The sequence below is a fragment of the Dromaius novaehollandiae genome, chromosome 21, assembly GCF_036370855.1.
Source record: "Dromaius novaehollandiae isolate bDroNov1 chromosome 21, bDroNov1.hap1, whole genome shotgun sequence".
Classification (NCBI taxonomy): domain Eukaryota; kingdom Metazoa; phylum Chordata; class Aves; order Casuariiformes; family Dromaiidae; genus Dromaius; species Dromaius novaehollandiae.
In genome coordinates, this window is record NC_088118.1 from 7479828 (window position 1) to 7498365 (window position 18538).

Below are 18538 nucleotides of genomic sequence, written 5' to 3' on the forward strand. Positions count from 1 at the left end.
TCTTTTGCAGTGTCAAAAAAACACGGCAAGCTCATCACCTTCCTTCGTACATTCATGAAGTCGCGCCCAACAAAACAGAAGCTGAAGCAGCGGGGGATCCTGAAGGAAAGGGTGTTCGGGTGTGATCTGGGAGAGCATCTTCTCAACTCCGGCCATGACGGTAAGAACAACCCGTGCTTGAGTTCTTCCTCTGTTGGGGATTTTATTTCAGACTGATGGTATCTAGTGAGGTGCTTGTTGGTACTAGTAGAGAAATGTGTCACAAGAATTGATGACTGAAAGATAAACTGAGGGTAATCCTAATGAGAAGCAAGCATCATGTTTTGAAGACAGCGCACTGAAGATGGACAGAACTACCAAAGGTGGGTTCTCCACCCCTGGAAGCCTTCGAATACATAAATATTTTTTGGCAGGGAAATAAACTTTATATGTGATTGGCATCAGTGAAGAAGTAAGTGGTATGTTAAGTCTGTACCTTTCTCTCTCAGTCACTATCTTTGTATGATTGTAGTACAGTCTGCTGTATAGGTCCTCCATCTGCCTTTCCCTCAGCTTCCCAAAATTTACAGGAATTAACTGGGTATTTTGTTTTATCAGAGCTTTTTTTTTCTCTCAGTCTGTTACGCTGACTTTTCTGTTGCCCTTCTCTGTCCCTTTCACCTCCCCATCAGCAGTTTGGGGAAGCAGAGGAGAAGAGGTGTCCATTCCAAGAAAAAAAGTGTTTATTACTTTTCCTTGGATGAACTTTGTTTCATGTGAGATCAGGGAGGTACCTGCTTTGCTGAGTAGCAAACAGAGGACTCAAATTCTTTCACAGTTCGCTAGCTGTCAGAGGTCATTCCCATAAATGGGCCATGCTGAGGGTTATTTAGGAAAGCAGCATGGAGCAGTGCTGGGCTGTAGCCAGTTTACCCAGAGTAAAAAGCCATCAGAAAATTAGAGATGGGTATAGCATTACTGTCTGGCTATGTCAGTTTGTTGTTCTGTTCTGTATTTTTGCCTCTTGCCTAATGCACTAGATTTTGATTTTTTTGTTGTTGTTGTTGCATGTACTCCCTTGTCTGATATGAAGTAATTTACTGCCAGTTGGTGAATAATACGAGCTTGTTCTTACGGAATCGGGACTGTGGCAAGGCTCATTGGTTTGTTAATTGGAACCAGTAGAGATCATTATTGCTGGGGCTTGTAAGGCATCAGAGAGCCAGAAACTGGATGGTTTGGAGACAGAAGCTGAGACAGTAACCCCCATAAGAACGAGATCGGGAATGGGTAATTTACACCACCGGGTAGCTATAGAGCTGGTTTTATATTCATTCTGGGGGAGCAGTCTTAGGGGGCAGGAGACCTGCCAGCAGAGTGAGCTCATTAATGGGAAAGAGAATTCTCTTCCCTCGTCCTGTCCATTTTAGTTGGACATAAGTCAGCGATAATTACAGTTCTTCTGTGCTCTGTGTGCTGTCGTCTTTCCCAAGCTTTAGGAAGTGAACATTTTATTTAGCAGTACAGGACAAATCCTGAGCTGGACTAAACTATTCCACCTCTACTGGTGGCTCCTGTATGACAGTGTCTGGTAGTAGCTCACTCCTTGTCCTGGTCACTCCCCATCTCATCACATGCATCTGAGTGACTATGGCTGAGCTGTACTAATGAGGTCTCTTCATCTAAGGAGTTACCAGTTGCTTTCAACTTTGATTTAATAACTCTTTCCTAACTCCCTGGAGTGAAGCAGATCCAATTTGAATGCTGCTAACAGGGGCATGTCTCCATTTCACACAGCAGGACTGTTTTTTTCTGTGTGATTCAGCTCTCCGACCTGTATTCCAAGTGATGTAATCCCCAGGATTGGTTTTGTGGAGACATTTCTGTGTTCCAGGGAATCAAGCTCTGTGCATGCACAGCATTTTAAGATTCCCTCATTCTGTAGTGCTAAGGTTCCTCAGCCTCGGAGCCAGCTGTAACGCTGATCTGTTGAAAGGGGATTGAGATGTCACAGGAGAACCCAAGCTGAATTACACACAGCAAAGTTAATCGACTGTCCCTCCACCTCATAAGCAGAACATAAACAAAGGTTTTCATAGGAGCACAGAATACTTCCGCTCAAGTCTACACATGATCTCTACTGGTAATGCTTTGGGATTACACCCATAAAACATCTCAGTTCAGGAAAACTAAGAAGTATCCAGTTATATTACATTCATAGATTACTTTAGATCAGTGTTGATTCTGGTGTGTTGCTGCTCAATATGCAAAAGATGTAGCCACGCAGGAGGAGAAAATAACACCATGAAACAACATAAGCAGTCCCAGTCTTGCAATCTGAACATCTGCAAACTGCCTTTTATATGTTATGTGACTAGAATTGTGCTAGATAACTGAGATTAGGTTTTATTGTTTCTGCAATAATTTGATCATGGATGAGTTAGCCATCTAAGCAGTTCCGCTGAATTAAGTAAGGTGGTTTAGAATCACAGAACAGTTGAGGTTGGGAGGCACCTCTGGAGGTCTCCAGTCCAAACCCCCTGCTCAAGGCAGGCAAAAAGTTGCTCAGCGCCTTATCCATGAATCTGAGTATCTCCAAAGATGGAGACTCCAGAACCTCTCTGGGCAACCTGTTCCAGTGTTTGACCTCCCTCACAGTAAAAAGGTATTTTCTTCTGTTCAGTTGAATTACCTGAGGAAGCAAGAATAACTTTGCAAGAACTAGGCTTTTGTTTTAGATACACAATGGTGAGAGACAGGAACGGACCAAGAGAATAAAAGGAATAAGGGAGGACAAAAGCTGAAGTAGATTTAACATTTTTTTTAATAAACACTAAGTTGAAGCAGCCGGCTCAGATTGCAGATTGCAGGAGAAGAGCGTAGGGTTCATAGTATGTCTGTATACCCACAGGGAGTTTACAAACTGTAAATGTTTCATCTACTGCAGTATGCATGCCCTTTTTTTTCCTGTTTCTCCTGTTGTCTTTCTCTGGGCTAAGCAAATATCACTCACATTCTGCTGCAGCTGTGCTTCTTTCTAAAAGAGATGTAAATTGGCATGAGATGACATGAGATGTACAGGCAGGAGGTGACAGAGAAGTATGACCTGTCTTACTGCTGTGGAACAAGAGTCCAAGCGATACTATCCTGCAAAGATGCGTGCTTCACTTTCAGTATGTGCTGCGTTCCAATCCAGCAAAGCGTTTCTCTTAGTTTATCTCACGTTTTGAGATCAGTGAAGATGCTTTTGCCGGTAGTCTTACGCTGAGGCAGAGTGTTCTGTTTTCTGAAAGATTCCTCTTGGCTTGGCGTGACAGAACTTGCATCTGCTAACCTGCAGGGCATAATAGGTCTGTTTACTTGAGTTTCTCCTTAGGGGAGGGTGTCTAGGTATGATAGGATGAGTGGAGCAAACAGTCCTGTTGCTACTGCCTTTTCATTTTTGATGAGGACGCAATTTGTCATTTTTTTAATTATTATGTTTGAACCTGAGATGTAAAACTGTAAACAAGCTGCATGTAGGGAGGGAGGTAGAGATTTTAACAAGTGTTTACAGTAACAGCAGCAGGGATGAGTACTGCACCTTAAATTTTTTTGTATGACTGATGATTCATGTTGGGGATTGCAGTGGTTATTGGGCTGGCAACCGTGGGCAGGTAGTGTCTTGGGGGGGCGTGTTTTGTTCTTTCTTCTGGTTTGTAGTAAACTAATGCCTTGAGCCCTCGAAACAATGATGGGGCCCTTTTGTGGAAGGCGTTGTACCAACGTCTGCTGTGAAACAGTCCTTCCCCAAAGGCCCCTGTAGACAAGAGAGCAGAATGAGAGGAAGGAAGCGTCACTGCAGTGTTTTTCAGGTGAGGATCTGAGTCATGGGAAGATGTGAGGATAATATTTTCAAAATTACCTGTATTCTAAGCTGCTTTTGAAAACAGGCATTGGAAGCCACAGTAAATCATGGTGAAAGGTGATGGGATTTAGGTCCTAATTACTTTGCCAAGAGTCAACCAGGAATGCTGTGCAAGACTTGAGGTTAGGACTCCATCCGTCCTCTTGGCACGTTGTCTTAGGGTGTGATTATTCAGGACAGTCTGGCAATAGCCTGTGTAGCTCAGATGCCAGCATCTGTCCAAACGGAGTTCAGAGCAGACCTCTCCGGCTTGAGACCATTCTTCTGGTTGCTGGAGCTCAGGCAACCCAGGCCTTTTCTGAGTCAGGGAACGAAGCAATTTGTCTGAGGCTATATAGAGAGTGGAGAAAGGACTCGGAGCTGGAATCCAGGCGTACTGCATACAGCCCTGATCGCTGGACCAGGCAGTCAGACACTGGCATGTTGCTTCCAGTGAACGTAACAACAGTCTGTGCTTTGTGTTTCTCTTTCATGTCACATGTAAATAGTGACTAATGGGCCAGCACTTGCAGAAGTAAAATCAGTTTTGAGATGATGGATTTTTGAGGGTTTTTTTAAATGTAGTAAAGGTTGCGATGATATTGCCTTTGAGTATGTTGGTTTACACAATGCCCATCCAGTCAGCTCAACACCCAATGGAGCCTGCCTTAAGAGGCCTGTCTCCATTTAATTTTAGTGTGTTATTCATTAGTTGGCTCCTTCTAGGTTTTGAATAGTTTCCCTGCCAATGAAGCGTCATTTGGAAGCAGATCAAGCTCGGCAGGGAGTAGCTGTTTCTTCATCGCCTTGAGAGATGTTCCCAGTTGGTTCAGCCTTGCTGACACCTGCCATGCTAGTATGTTTTAAGGAGCTGCAAGATGCAGCAAATTCAGTGTAATTCCTGAGTAGTGAAGAGCCCTGGCTGCCTTTGTAGATAGAGGTGGATTACCTTTTTTCCCCCTAAATTCTGCTCTAAAAGGAAACCAAATTGAACGTAAATTTAGCTTGACCCCAGTTGGAGAAAAGGTGGTGTTTGCTTAGTGTGGGAGTTGGTAAATGCTGCATTGCAGCATCTGTGCCATGTCCTCATTTGTACTTCAGAATGCTTCAAAATGGAGCTCTCCGCAACTTGTGAATTCATGAGAAATGCAGGAGTCCAGAGCGATGTGGTTGGTACAAGCTTTGCGCGTGGCTGCACAGAGAGGCCGGTCGATCAGAAAACTGGGCTCATTCTTGGCTGTGACTGACACGTGACAAAGGTTATGACATTTAGCTTTTTCCTCAGTTTTTCCAGTGTATGGTTAGAAAGTTTGTGTGTAAATGGCTGATAAAAATCAAGTCAAACAATCTCTTTTTACATGATTATATTGTAGACTAGTTGTAGTCCGAAAGCAGAGTGGCTCGTCTGGAATCTTTGCATTCAGCGCTCTCTCTTTCCTGCTGCTGTGCTCTGCACAGACAAAAGGCGATGGGAAATTTGGGTTGAGGGGGCTCCCCAGGTACAACCGATAAATCCACCTTCCTGTGCTGGTGCTCTGCCAGCCACGAACAGTTGTTCAAGTGATGGATTATTTTATGCAAGGGACTGAGGTGGGCTGGATTCGACTGCGCTGTGAACAGGGAGCCTACGCAGTTGCAGACTGGTGCTGCCGTTGTGTTGCCGTTTCTCTCTGGCTTCGGGAGCTCGCACATGGGGTGGGAGTGGGTCACACGCCAGTGAGCTGGGTCTGCCACCGGCCCAGCGAGCCAGGGAAAAGCCACGTTGCTCTTCTGGGAACAGGAGAGTTGTGAGCTGCGGCAGATGAGGGATTACTTCTCAATGTACTTTATGTACAAAGGCACAAATGCTACTGGGGAAAATGTGCTGGAGTTGCCTGGACTGCAGGGGAATGAGGTATAAAATACTGGCCGTTCTTTTTCTATGCTGAAGCTGGTCTTGCTGCCCTTAAGACACCTGGAAAAATGATCATCTCTCTCTGGTGATTAGAGAGGAGTACATGCTAACCCTGGCACGCTCTACAACAGAGTGATCAGGTGCTTCATCTCATGATGTAATCTGTGCAGTGAAATCAGCTGTAGTGATAGCAGATGTTGTGGACTAAAAGCAAATGGCTTTTTTTTTTTTTTTTTTTTTTTTTTTTTTACTTCTCTATGCATTTGTTGTGATCAACTTCCATAACTAGAGAAATGGATTTAGAAATAGCACGAGGCTTTACTCCATAAGTTTCCCCTATCAAAGGATTGGTAGCTCCTTTTCAAACCTGTCAGAATGCCTTTGGAATATAGCAGTGACGTGTAATCAGCAGGAAGAGGAACTGCCTTGTTTGGCTGAAAAATTAAATGCTTGTGAAAAACAGAACTTCCTAACACACCTGATTCTCCTTCTTTGTCCTTCCTCTTCATCCCCAGCTCCCCAAATTCATTGCAGGTATTTTGGAGAAGGTGGGTAGGATTAAAGAAAAAGTAAAATGAAGGCAGAGTTTCTTCAGAACTGCCTAGGAGATCAAATTACAGCAGATATATGATCCTGATCCCGCTGTACAGCAGGCCCCAGCAGCAATCATTCACAGGGGATGGTTTTATTCTTTTATGCTGTTAATTACGCTCTTCAGATAAGCTTCTTAACAGCACCTTGGGAATCCGGGTGACACTACGGCGTGTTCTGGGCCCTCTGGTGATATCCTTCCCTTCCAGTGATCCCCTGGATGGGTGATTTTAGTTGCTTTTGATGCTAACTTACTACAGATTTGAGTATAGAAGAATATTGTTACCAGAACAGCGTAGCAGAAAGAATGAGATCTTGGGCAACATCTTGGCAGGGAGCTATCTGTAAAAATCTGGTTCCCCTTAGCTCAAGGATAAACTTTGTAATCTATATGTCATCTCTTTGGTTCTCGGTATTAATTTGAGGAGTCTCTTTTATTAGCTAATTATTTTAATTATAATAAATATCTAACTGGCTAGCTTTGGATCTTTGCCATCTGTGAAGAAAGCCTGGATTTGGAATTCAGGACAGATGAGTATTACTTTTTTTATTTTAGTTTTCTTGATGTTTCAGCTCTTAGAGGGTGAATTAGCACAGTTTCCACTCTCTTTCTCATCATTTGAGAATAGAGTTGCAAGCAAGAAGTAGAGCAAACTTCACTGAAAAGCTAGTAGAAAGCTATAAATATTTACAAATAAGTGTTACTTTTTTCCCTTCCTCTCTTTAAATTCCATTTTTTTAAAATATAAACACAGCCCCAGAATTCCAAGAACTTCCGATTCATCCAAGTTGTGAAGGCCCTGGTGGAATCCCTGCTCAGTTTGTCCTTAATAGCCAGCTGCTTTGATCCAAGATTTTTGCTTCAAAGAGACTTTTTACCTTTACTGAGCTTCCATCAGAAATAGATCCCCAAACTTGACCCGGGCCCACTGTAATTCAAATAGCAAATAATAATCGCATTCAAGTGTAGCAATCCCGGAGTTTAGTTCCCAAAGTATTCGTGGAACTGTTACGACTTGAATGCTGGCAACACATCAATAGATTTGTTTAAGCAATAACTTCTTGTTCTTATACAAAGGTTTACTGAAGTGCTACACAAAAAAGGTAGATTGTGTGTGTGTTAAATATTGCACTTGGATCAGAATTATGAAATTGGCCACAGTCATTACAGTGGGCAGAGATGAATGCTAGCTGCGGATGAGGCTGAAGGTCTATGCGAGATATGTTCATTCCACGAATGGAGACTTGGGCATTATACTTTTAACAGGTAATTTCTGCATATCCAAGCTTAAAAGTTTAAATGTGAACTAAAAAGTTTCAAAACTCCAAATAGGTTCAAATCTGGTATCCTGTTTTTAGTTTTGTCTCTCTCTTAAGGCACATATGTGCCAAAAGGAGCTGACGGTTAGGACGTATTTCTGAAAAGATTTGTTTCCATTTCCCTTTTCTGTTAAGACACTTCTTGTGGGACTTTGCGCAAGTCCCTTGCAGTAGGATTCATCTCCTTTAATCATAGCCATTTAGTAGTTAGTTGTTAGTAGTAAGTCTAAAGTCAGCTAACTTTGCTCCATAGTCCGTTAAAGGAGATTGGTATGTCTGAAGGACGAGTCACCCTGTCTACCCTAAAACAGGTGTAAAAAACAGCAGATCCTAACTTTCCCATCGGCACAGCAGGAAAAATAGCGCACGCTTACTTATCCAGTAAATTTTGTAGTGCCCTCAGATATTTGGGGAAAGAGAGCTGTAAATAAAACATATGGCAAGTGCAGGATTTCTATACAGGGCTACAGCTTGCAAACTGGTAGGTTTATTCTGTATTTCCTCATAAGCCTACTTAATGCAAATATTGATGATATTGGAAATCTTGTTCTGCCTCCTTTAAGAGTATTTTTCTGTGTGGTATGGTCCTCTTGAGAAATATAAAACTAATTCTGTAGTAAATGGTTACTTACTGTAAAGGGGCTGATTCCGCACTGGCACATATTGTTTACTTAATGTGAAGTTGTAACTGGACTCGGTTGTAACTGAGTTCTGAGGGCAGCAGTTTTATAGATAGTGAGGATATGGTTTAACATCAGTACATTTTTTCCACTACTTGAAACTTTTTAAGTTCATTATCTGCTTCATGCCACAGAGATGTATTTCACTTTTTTCTGCTCCCGAGGTGATTTGTGCTTGATAAGTCATTAGTAAAAGTGAGGATTTGACACACGCTGTTAGTGATTCGCCTTGTACGTGCCAGCTCATGCTTAATCATATCTGTTTCTTATGATTCTTTATCATTTCTTGTTTTACTGTAAGCAGTGAAGAAATGTTGTCCTATCTCAACACTTTTACTTGCAGCTGAGTCAATTTTTGCGACAGGTCTGGGCAAATAATGTAAACTGGAAAGAAATAGTTGTAAAGTTGCATTACGGGGCAGTAATTCAGTAGGGCCGTGGTGACCGGACAGCCCCTTAGAGCTTGCAGGTTCCAATGTCAGCCGGGCCCTTGCGTTCCTGCTGCTGTCCTGCTGGCTGTCATTTTATTTGGCTAGCTTTGTTTTTCTTCAGATCATTGAATAAATATTGGAACCTGTTAGCCTCAGATATGCCAAAACCAGTTTCCTTTTCATTTTTCGTAATTTGTAGTGGGGTTTTTTGTTAAAAACCATCTGTAAAGGACTTGAGCGGTCAAAGAGGTAAGCTGTAGTCGAAGTTGTGGTGAGTTTGCTGGGAGCCGGGCAGTCCTGAGCTCAAACCGCATCTCTTGCATATTTTTGTGGCCTCAAGAAACTTGTTTGACATCTGTGCTTCTATCTCTGCATTTGTAAATTTGGATTAATAGTCCATATCTGCCTCCAAGGTGCTACAAGGGTAAATTTCTAATGTTTGCAGAGTACCTGGAAGGTTAAGAACATAATGTAAACATTGGGTAGTACTTACCGAAGTATTAATACAGGTTGGCATGCTAGATGCAGAGTAGCCTTGTAAATAGTTGATACTGTCTATAGGAAAACTGTAAATCTGTGTGCATCTCCTCCATTTATTTTGTTCCTTAGCTGTGTTTGCGTAATTTCACAAACCTAAATATGTCAGACGTTTGGAAACTAAAAGGCGCTTAATTCACTTGAGCACTTCTGTAAATCATGAAGTCTGTGGGATTTAGGTGCCTTTAACATCAAAGATGAATCCAGCAATCGGTTTAAACACAAAACAGCAATGACTAGCTGACCCGAAGGTCAGATGACTAGAGAATATTCTGCCTTCTGCAGATGAGTTCACTGGTACACAAACTTGTGGAAAACGTGAGTCAATACTTTAAAAGGCCAGCCGTTTTGAGCTATTTGGGGCAAATTTCCAAACTTAACAGGCACTTTTATTGCTTCACCATCTGCCCTGTGAATTGCTGGAACTGGAGATTATTGGGTACGGGTTAGCATTACAAAGAGGTACATGGCGTCCCAGCGGAGGATTACTTGTCTGGGGGAAGCAGTTGCAGAAAGGGAGAACTGAGAAGGCAACACAAGCTCTTGCAGTTAAGAAAAGAGGCAGTTTCTCTCTCCTCTCCTTTTTCCCCTGTCCACAGCTGTGAGAAGAGAAATTCCTTATGCCTGAGTGACCTGGAGGACAGCAGGGAGTTGATAATTAATTTGCATTTCGAAACACTGCAGCTGTAGGAAGAGCAAACATGAGAAGAAATGTTGCAGGCTGTGCAAGAACTGCTTGCGCTCTTGCCCCTCACTCCACTCTTAAAGAAGTGGATATTTTTTCCCCTCTCAATTTATTGTAGTGAGTTTAATGCTCTGAACAGATAACACCAACATACATGCTGCACATGAATGAATTACTAGTATGTTTTTTCCAGTCATGGATATGTATGTTAGTTTGTTTTTTCTTAAAAGCCAAAAAGCAAGAGAGTGAGGTGGATACAGTCTCAGAGATGGACGCACTTTAAAGGCAGCAATCTTTGTTTGAACTGCAGTAGAAGTAAGCACGGTATATGTGGCGCTTGCACAACTCAAGTGCAGCAGTGTCCTAGTATAGACGTGCCCAGCAGCAGCGAGAATGTCGCTGATGTCACGGGGACTTAAAACATGTGGACAACTACCTTTATAGCTTGATGCAACACAGTGGGATTTACGTTTCTGAAACGTAGACCTTGCACTTTGTTTTTACACAATTTCTGGCTAAGCTACCGTAAATAAAAAAGTCCAATCTTAAAAAGCAGAGTCCAGTGCCGGAGGCTGATTCCATAAATGGGCACTGCATGGTATCTGTGTTTGTAGTTGACTCATGTTTTATGACCTCCTTTCCCATTATCTTGAGTTTTACAGTACAAAAGTCACACTTTCAAATAAAAATGTTGCATGCTACCCGGAAATAGTGCAGCTGGCTTGGACTTTAGCTCCTCAGCAACATAAATAATTTTAATGTGGGTCACTTCTTGAAAATTGGGACGAGAGTATCTTGAAGGAAGTTCAGTTTTGCTTGGTGTTGTATATCTCTCTTAATCCTGGTGGTTCAGACTTTAGGACACAGATTTAGGAGTGAACCTTAGGCAAGAGTCTTATAAAGTCAGATTTTTCTGAATATGCAGGAGATGGTGGGGGCTGTGTGCTTCTAAAATGTCATGTGCAGGCTGCTTCCTGGGTGCTGCAGAGGGTGCCCCTTACAGCACGGGGCAATAAAAAGGGAGTCGTTAACCTCTTAAAGTCTCGTGCTCATTTACAAGAACTTCTTGTCTTTCTTGTGCTGTAAGACAGAGGGAGGATTCTCAGAAATGAGTAGTTTGAAATGAGGGAGGCCCAACCAGCTGAGAAGCAGAGATGAATTTAAAAAAAAGAAAAAGAAAAGCCATGGTAATGTGAGATTTGGGCTTGTTTTTTCTAATTTTAAGGTTCGTAAAAAAATTTACAGTGTAAAATATTATAGATGGGTTTTTTACTGTTTTTAACAAATAATTGTACATTTCTTTGCAGAACTGAGCTAAAAGTAGGAGGCAGAATGACTGGGTTTAAAGAACAGTAGTTCCTTCTGATGAAGATGCTCATTGTTCAGTTCTTATATAATCACTTGTTAATACGGTACGGGAGATAGGATTTATTTGGCCCACTTCAGAGGTCTCAAACTTGGTTGTCAAAGGCTCAGCTAGTCACGGAGCACCTCCACAGTGCAGTTGATACTGTTTATATCGTGTGTTGTCAGGACACCTTATCCTCTGCACCTACCTCTCTTTCCTCACTCTTTATAAAGGCAGCCTGGACAAAAAAGAGTCAACTGCCTCCCGCCTAAACTTCCTCTTGCGGCTTACTGAATTCGTATTCTTGTGGCTCAGAACATATCAGTTAACCTCCTGTTATCATGTTTCATGTGGTTCTATTTTTTTTTTTTTCATGTTCTTCCTAAGCCTTGTTAGAACAGCCCGGGTCGCTACCTTCGCTTAGGTGGTTCAGTGTAGCACATAGGGCAGCTTATTTCATATTCCTTGTTCCTGCTGGACTGGTGCTTTAGCTTTCTGCGTTTGTTTGCTATGTTTGGAATTCAGCTGAGCAGCTGCATTTCAACGTGATATGGTCTGTTAACCAGCCAAAAGGCCTGGCTTATGTGGCGGTTCACCTTATTGCTGTAATATTGTGAAAACGAACTGCTGGAGGGGAGCTTGATGGGAGGCCTCATTCCCCAGGCTGAACAAATAGTTCCGATTCCAGTAATGTGCTAAAAAAATAAAGAATAAAAACAGAAAGCTCCCCGAACCCAGGGTGGGAACGTTACGAAAGATTAAAAACGAAAAAAATAAAGGCAAGATTATAGGAGAGGAAAAGTGCCTGATTTAAAGACGAATTGAAATGTTCTTGAGAATGAAAACCATAAAACTTCTGCTTCCCGTTAATGGGAAAGAATTAACCAGTTCATTCAGTGAGCTACAGCCTACAAATGAGCCCTAGGAGATGCAATAAACGTTTCAAAGCAGCTGAGAGATGCTCAGGAATGAGCTGAAAAAGCTCCTGGAGCTACTATGGTGATCAGATTTGCGAGGGTTTTCCTTTGTTAGTGCGTCCACGTTTCCAGCCTTTTGCACTTTGATTCCCAGAGCTACCTGTTGTTAGACCCAGTGAAGGGAGGGAATGAGGGATGGAGAGAAGGTGACAGATTTTGGAACAGGAGATGTGTACAGTGCTCAGATTCTCACTGAGAGGTAGGTGTTTAAACGTAGCGACTGTCAGTGGATTTTAGCAGCCTGCAGTTGAGTCAGTGACTTCACTGCAGAGAGATTATCTGGAGTCAGTGGTTCACAATGATATTGCTCAGAAAAAGAATAAAAACAGTGCATATTAATTAGCGCACTCTACATTATTTGCCTGGGAACATGGAACTGGAAAGGACTGTGTACTAGGGTTAATAAACGCAGAGACACCAGTTCGGGGCAAAGGAAGCGTCCTGAGCAGGGGATAGCTGGGGGCTGGAAGAATATTCTGTGCAAGTGTCACTGTATCCTCGTCCTCTTCTTGCGTCTCTTCCAAAGCAGCCTGCTGACGGCCGTTGTCAGAAACAGGAGCCTGAGCTAGATGCATCTTTGGTCTGAGCCTTTATGGCCGTTATTACAGACCCCATCGGTCACCAAGTCTGGTCCTTACCATTGCAGAAACCGTAATAATTGACTAATATTAATAGCACTTTTGGTGTAAATGCTGAAGTATATGAGAAGAAATCGCCAGTAGTTTCCCCACTGTGATGCAGCTGAAATACCTTTCCGATGCAAATCTGGTAACGGATTTGGATCCAGAAGACAAAATCAGAGCCTGAACACTGAGGAGTTCACCTATAAGGCAGGAGACAGATTTATGTAATAGACATAGGCACCTCAACAAGTCATGAGATGATGTCAGAAGCCACCGTAGGTGGTGGTCTTGGCCCATCTCACATTAGCAAAACTAATTTTAGCCTATGCTCTCATCCTCCCATTTCATTGTGATGGTAATAGGTACTGCCCCCTCCACACACGCACGCAGGTACGTGTATATAGGTAGAAGGCTTAGGATTCAAAGAGAAGAGGGGGATTAAATGTACAAGTAATTATCAAGTGTCATGTTTGTTCAAAAATTAGAAGAATCAAATTATCCTTCCAGCAAAGGGCCTTCAAGTATGCTTGTGGCCCTTCTTGTAATTTAGTCACTTCTCCAACCATGCAGAATTCCCCCAAAACATCTGTAGTGCTGCAATAATATATTTGGCTTAAAGAACAGACATCCTGGTAACCAGATTAGAAAATAAAACATGTAGAACAAGCCTGCTAGAGTTGTTTCAGTGTATGTTAATTATTTTAATTATGCCTGAGATCTTCAATGGCAAGTAAGACAGTTTAGGGACTGTATCGTTGTTGCTACATCCCACCCCATCTCCCTTGACCAGATTCACATTTGCACAACAGGTTGCTGTTCGGATGAATGTGACATAAATGTGACCATTCTTACTATGCTGTTTGTTTACCCAGCTAGATAAACCCCCGACGCGTAAAGCCTTGGAAGCGTGCAGAGTTTGTTCCCTGCGGCATAGTCTCTCAATTAGGAAGCAGAGGTGGGTGTCCTAGCTGTGTCCATGGTATGCAGAGAAAGAGGAGAGCTGGCTGCGTAGGCTCCCCCCGGGCAGTGCGTGCACCACCTTTCTCAGATGCTGTCAGCCTCCCCTAGAGGACCACAGCAAGAACTAGGTAGGCAGGGAATGCGCTATTATTTATTTGCTTTCTTTCAATGGGTGCTACTAATTTCAGCGTGTCAGCATTAAAACCCTGTCCTTTGTCTTCACTGCGATAGATGCTGCTGTTCCCACCTCTCTGGTTTGCAGTACCGGTGTGCAGTATTGCCCCTGTAAGTTGACACTGTACTGGAATTTAGGAATGTCTCTTCCGCCTGCTCTTGGGTCTGCGCTGTTCTCAGACATTTAGCTTGCAGTGTTGTGGATGACTGATTCGCGTTTACCGACATGCTACAGCTCTCCAAAGCGTGTGGATGTGTAGGTCACTCGGCAGTGAGAAGCAGCTGCTTATCCTGGCTCGGATGCCTAAAGGAGCGTTCTGTCTTGTTGATTCCTAATGCCGACAAGTGCGGTGCTACTCTGAGCTCAGAGTGGATGTTGAGGTTTCCTTCTGCAAATGTCTTCTGGCTGTGTTATCTGGAAGTTGAAATTTCCATTGCACGTACAGGGGAGAGCAGAAGGTAACCAACCCTGCTGTTTTTCTTTCCCAAAAAAGCACTTGGTTTCCAAGGCTCCTTCTATGACATTGCTTAATGCGTAGGGGCTCTGTTTGCCCAGCAGCCTGCACCTTGCTTTGGAAAACAGTGTGAGAGACTGTAAACGCTAGTAGCACACGACTAGAGTCCAGCTGACTACGTTTTGACTGTGCCTCGGTTTCTTAGGGCATCCTGTATCTCAGGTCCAGGGCCTAATCTCATATTTTGGGACCTACACGATTGGTGTGCCCCGCGGATTTACGGGTTTGGTTCTGTGCAGTACTCTAGTGCAGAACAGATGTGCCCTTAACCCAGGATGCATCCGCTGACTCCCAGGGAACCATTTAAAATGAGTCTTTTTTCCAGCTCTAGCTAGTGTATTGAACTGTTTGCTGTAAGCCAAAAAACAAAAAAGCAATGAAGTTGCTGGGGAAGGGAAAGCAGTTGAGTGGCACTTAGAGGGGCAGACTGGCAGATGGCATTTGCTGCTTGATGCAAAGGGATTTGCCACATGACCTATTCAGAATCCGTGTCGCATGGCGAATGGATAAGACCTGGCATCTAATGTAGCAATAAATCTAGATCATCATAGGAGCTGTGGCAAAAAGGTGGTTTGCAGAGGAATACACAAAGATGTGAGCTTTTCCATGGAGATTTGGTGATGCTTAGAAGAGCTCGATCTTAATTTTTTTTCTGTGTTCACAGCAGTTTTATCTCCCTATTACAACTAAATTGATTTGCTCCTCCTTAGACCTGTGAGGATGGACAGATAGCTCAGGCAGTGGATGTGCCACGGGGCTGAGAAGTCAACTGTAAGGAATTAGTTGGTGAAGTGGCTTGAATATTAACTTGACACCTAATTATACCCTCTGGGCTTATTTTTTCCTTTCTGTCATACCCTGGTCTTTCTGCAGTTTCTGTGAGTGTGGTATGTTGTGTAGCTATCTGAATCCAGTCATGCTCTAATAGACACTGGGGATCAAATTAGCAGTGATAAAAACTCAGCTGACCCTGGGGCAGAAAGTAGCGTCTCTTTAACATTTATATTCACTTAAACCAAACAGCGTAGGTGAATCCCATAGAGATCTGAAACCGAAGGAACTCTTTTGGCCAACGAGAATGTATTTAGTCAGTTTTGTAGCTCTTCTGGATACTGGATTTACCACCACGGCTCCTGTGGGAGTTGTGATGGATGTACACTGTCTCTGCTTGATCAGAACTGACTTTTTCCAAACTGATCCAGCATTCTCCATTGCACCCTATCTTGGCGTTTCTTTGAAGCAGAGAGCACCTCTGACCAGTTTCACCGCCAACTCCTGCAGTTATATTTCCTACGAGCTTTCTCCTCTAAGGAGGAACTAAAGCAGTAACACAGTTGGGCTTAGTTTATGGGACCTGACAAGACTGCAGCCTGGTCTAGGACTTAATGACATGCTCAACTAATGACACTTTTTCTTTAGTCCCCCAGGTTCTCAAGAGCTGCACCGAGTTCATCGAGAAACATGGCATTGTGGATGGAATATATCGTCTGTCTGGGATCGCATCCAACATCCAGAAACTACGGTAAGGGCACTGCGTTCGACAAACGTGCTTGTGTGGGACGAACGAGGCGTGTGCTAGGTGTCGATGCCGTGCTTTCAGAAGCTCGCGCTGCAGCAGTTGTGGGGCAGGCTCTTCCAGCAGCTCTGAGGCGTGCGTGCAGTATGTACCTATGGAAGGTACGTTAGGACTGTTACTGTTTTGCAGGGGGTTTTTTAGAAGAACACAGCGTTGTTCAGTAGACTTCATTTTGCAGGAAGTTTTCCTTCAGGATAGAGTAACAGAAGGCTCTAGGACTGTGCTGTGAAATTTCGTCCCTGTTTTCTCTTGCTCTTGGAGCCCATTTTTAGTAGCTATTTCTCCTTGCTGCTTTGGACTCCTAGCATATTAGGAATTAACTCGTAACATGTAGAGGAGCACTTGCATAGTTCTCGGTGGGCGCTGTTGCCAGGCTGCGTGGCTGTGCAGAGGAAGGCTAGGTGTGCGTCCTCCCCAGTGAGGAGCTGTTGTCATCAAAATAAATGGTCTCCACCCTTCTGTGAAGCTGTATTTCCTCCCCTCATTTGGCATGCATTTTTCGGTTGCGAAGAGACCTAGCAGGATGTTCCCCCAGCCTCTCAGAGTCAGCAAAGGGGTATTTTCCATACAAAGGGTAGCCTTTTTGTACCAGGTATTCCCAAGTTAAATGGACAGGTGTGAACCGGTACGGTTACTCTAGGAACCCCTCTGTGGATGCACTTACAAGCTTTCTCATCACAGCAAGTAACGTTTAAATCTGCTCCTAAGGCTGTGAGATGCAGACTCTGGAGACTAATTGTAGCTGTTCAAGAGGCTGTTGCCCACAGCAGAGTCTGCAGAATAAAACATTAGTCCACACTTCAGTTAAGTTACTTTACTCCCCCATTTTGACTTTTGCCGGACTATCCTTTCTAATCTCTCCCCTGGTCCTTTTTTTCCCTGGGTGTTGCCAAGACCATTTTCTCCTTTGATGTTCTCCCAAGGTGCTTTAAAAACGTTTTTTTAAAACTTTCATTGCATAATGCCCTGGTATAGTACAGAGAATGAAGTGACAGCCTATTTTTAATTTTCTGAGATGTTACAAAGACGAAAGGAACGGTACATGGCATAAGCTGTAGTCGCTGTTCCTGCTGTTCATTTAAATCACTACAGATTTTCATAAGTGTTCGATTAACATTGGACACATAGCATTGCTGTCATTTCCAGCTATACAAACAGATCATTAAGCCCATTTCAAAGGTAGATCTGCAACAGCCTTGTAAATCAGCAACTGTTCTTAATTTTCAAATTGGAGAAGAACCGAATCTCCCAGTTTCAAAGGGTTTTTGTTGGACAGGAAGTTATTTATTCCACGTGGGAGAACTACTCCAAAGCAAAGGTTGGCTCTTCAGTAATGCAGTAGCTGCCTTTATTTGGCTATTGGGCAAAACAGAATGAGTGTTGAATATGGTATGTTTAATCCTGTATTCTAGATCTGGAGATACGGTGAAGTTGAGTTCTGCTAGTAACAAAGTCTTCTTTTGGGGGTCAGAAGAAATAGCATGCAGTTCTTGACAAGCAGCATAGATGCACAGAGAGAAAAGCCTGGACATAGGGCACCCTTTCTTCCCTCCACAGTCTGCTTCTGCAAGGCTAGATCTCTAATGTGGCTTGGGATTTGTTCCCAGGAAAAAAGTACTGAAGTACCAGGCACAGCAAGGCAGAATACGGCTAGAAAATTTCAGTCAAGGCTCAGTTTGTTTGCGTGGGGAGGATAATGATGTCAAAAGTGGGGTTTGGTGTCTTTCCCTGATCTCCCTTCTGCGTTCTCTCTTCTTCTATGGAGCCAAGTGCAGGAAATAAGTTTCTCTTCCAAATATGAGTAAGTGATGAGTCAGAACATGCCTGTGGGAGCAGTATATACTGAGCACTGAGGACTGTGGCTACAGGGAATCTGTCCATTTGGGAAAACAAAAACTTACTTCCTTCTTCTGCGCTGTCTTTGGGATGAGGAACTGGGACTGTTCACTTGTCTGTCTCCATGCAGAGGTTCTTAGCAGACCTCTTCTGCCTCCTCCTGTCTAGAATAGTACAAACACTTCCCTAAGTCCAGGGGAAGAAGGAGCCCTGTCTGTTCCTGTAGGAAGGGATGTGCACTTGAGTGCAGAGGTTACAAAGCATGGTTTATCTTCAGTGTCACAAATTGCCTGGCATAGATAGGGGAAGAGGCCAGGGATGTTGCCACCAAGCCCCCGATGCTGTGGCTGTAGTGGAGGCAGGGTGACTCCCTGCGACAACAGTCAGCAGTTTGGTTTACAGCTTAAAGACAGACTGTTGTAGGGAAACCGAGCTTCAGATAGAGCAGCCGTGTTTGCGCAGCTCCCTGTGGCCTGACTCACCATGCTAGCCCCTCCAATCTTTCCTGTTAATTTGAAACAGCACT

The 18538-nt window shown here is 43.4% G+C and overlaps 1 protein-coding gene across 7 annotated transcripts in view; it reads left to right on the plus strand.

The window, feature by feature from the left end:
- Window positions 1-18538, plus strand: part of ARHGAP32 (Rho GTPase activating protein 32) — a 280782-nt gene that overhangs the window by 240964 nt on the left and 21280 nt on the right. For all 7 annotated transcript variants that reach the window (XM_026097253.2, XM_026097254.2, XM_064524332.1 and 4 more), the window contains 2 exons: window positions 11-160; window positions 16020-16122. In XM_026097253.2, coding sequence (XP_025953038.2) covers window positions 11-160; window positions 16020-16122 — 253 coding nt within the window. The remainder of the gene's footprint in view (window positions 1-10; window positions 161-16019; window positions 16123-18538) is intronic.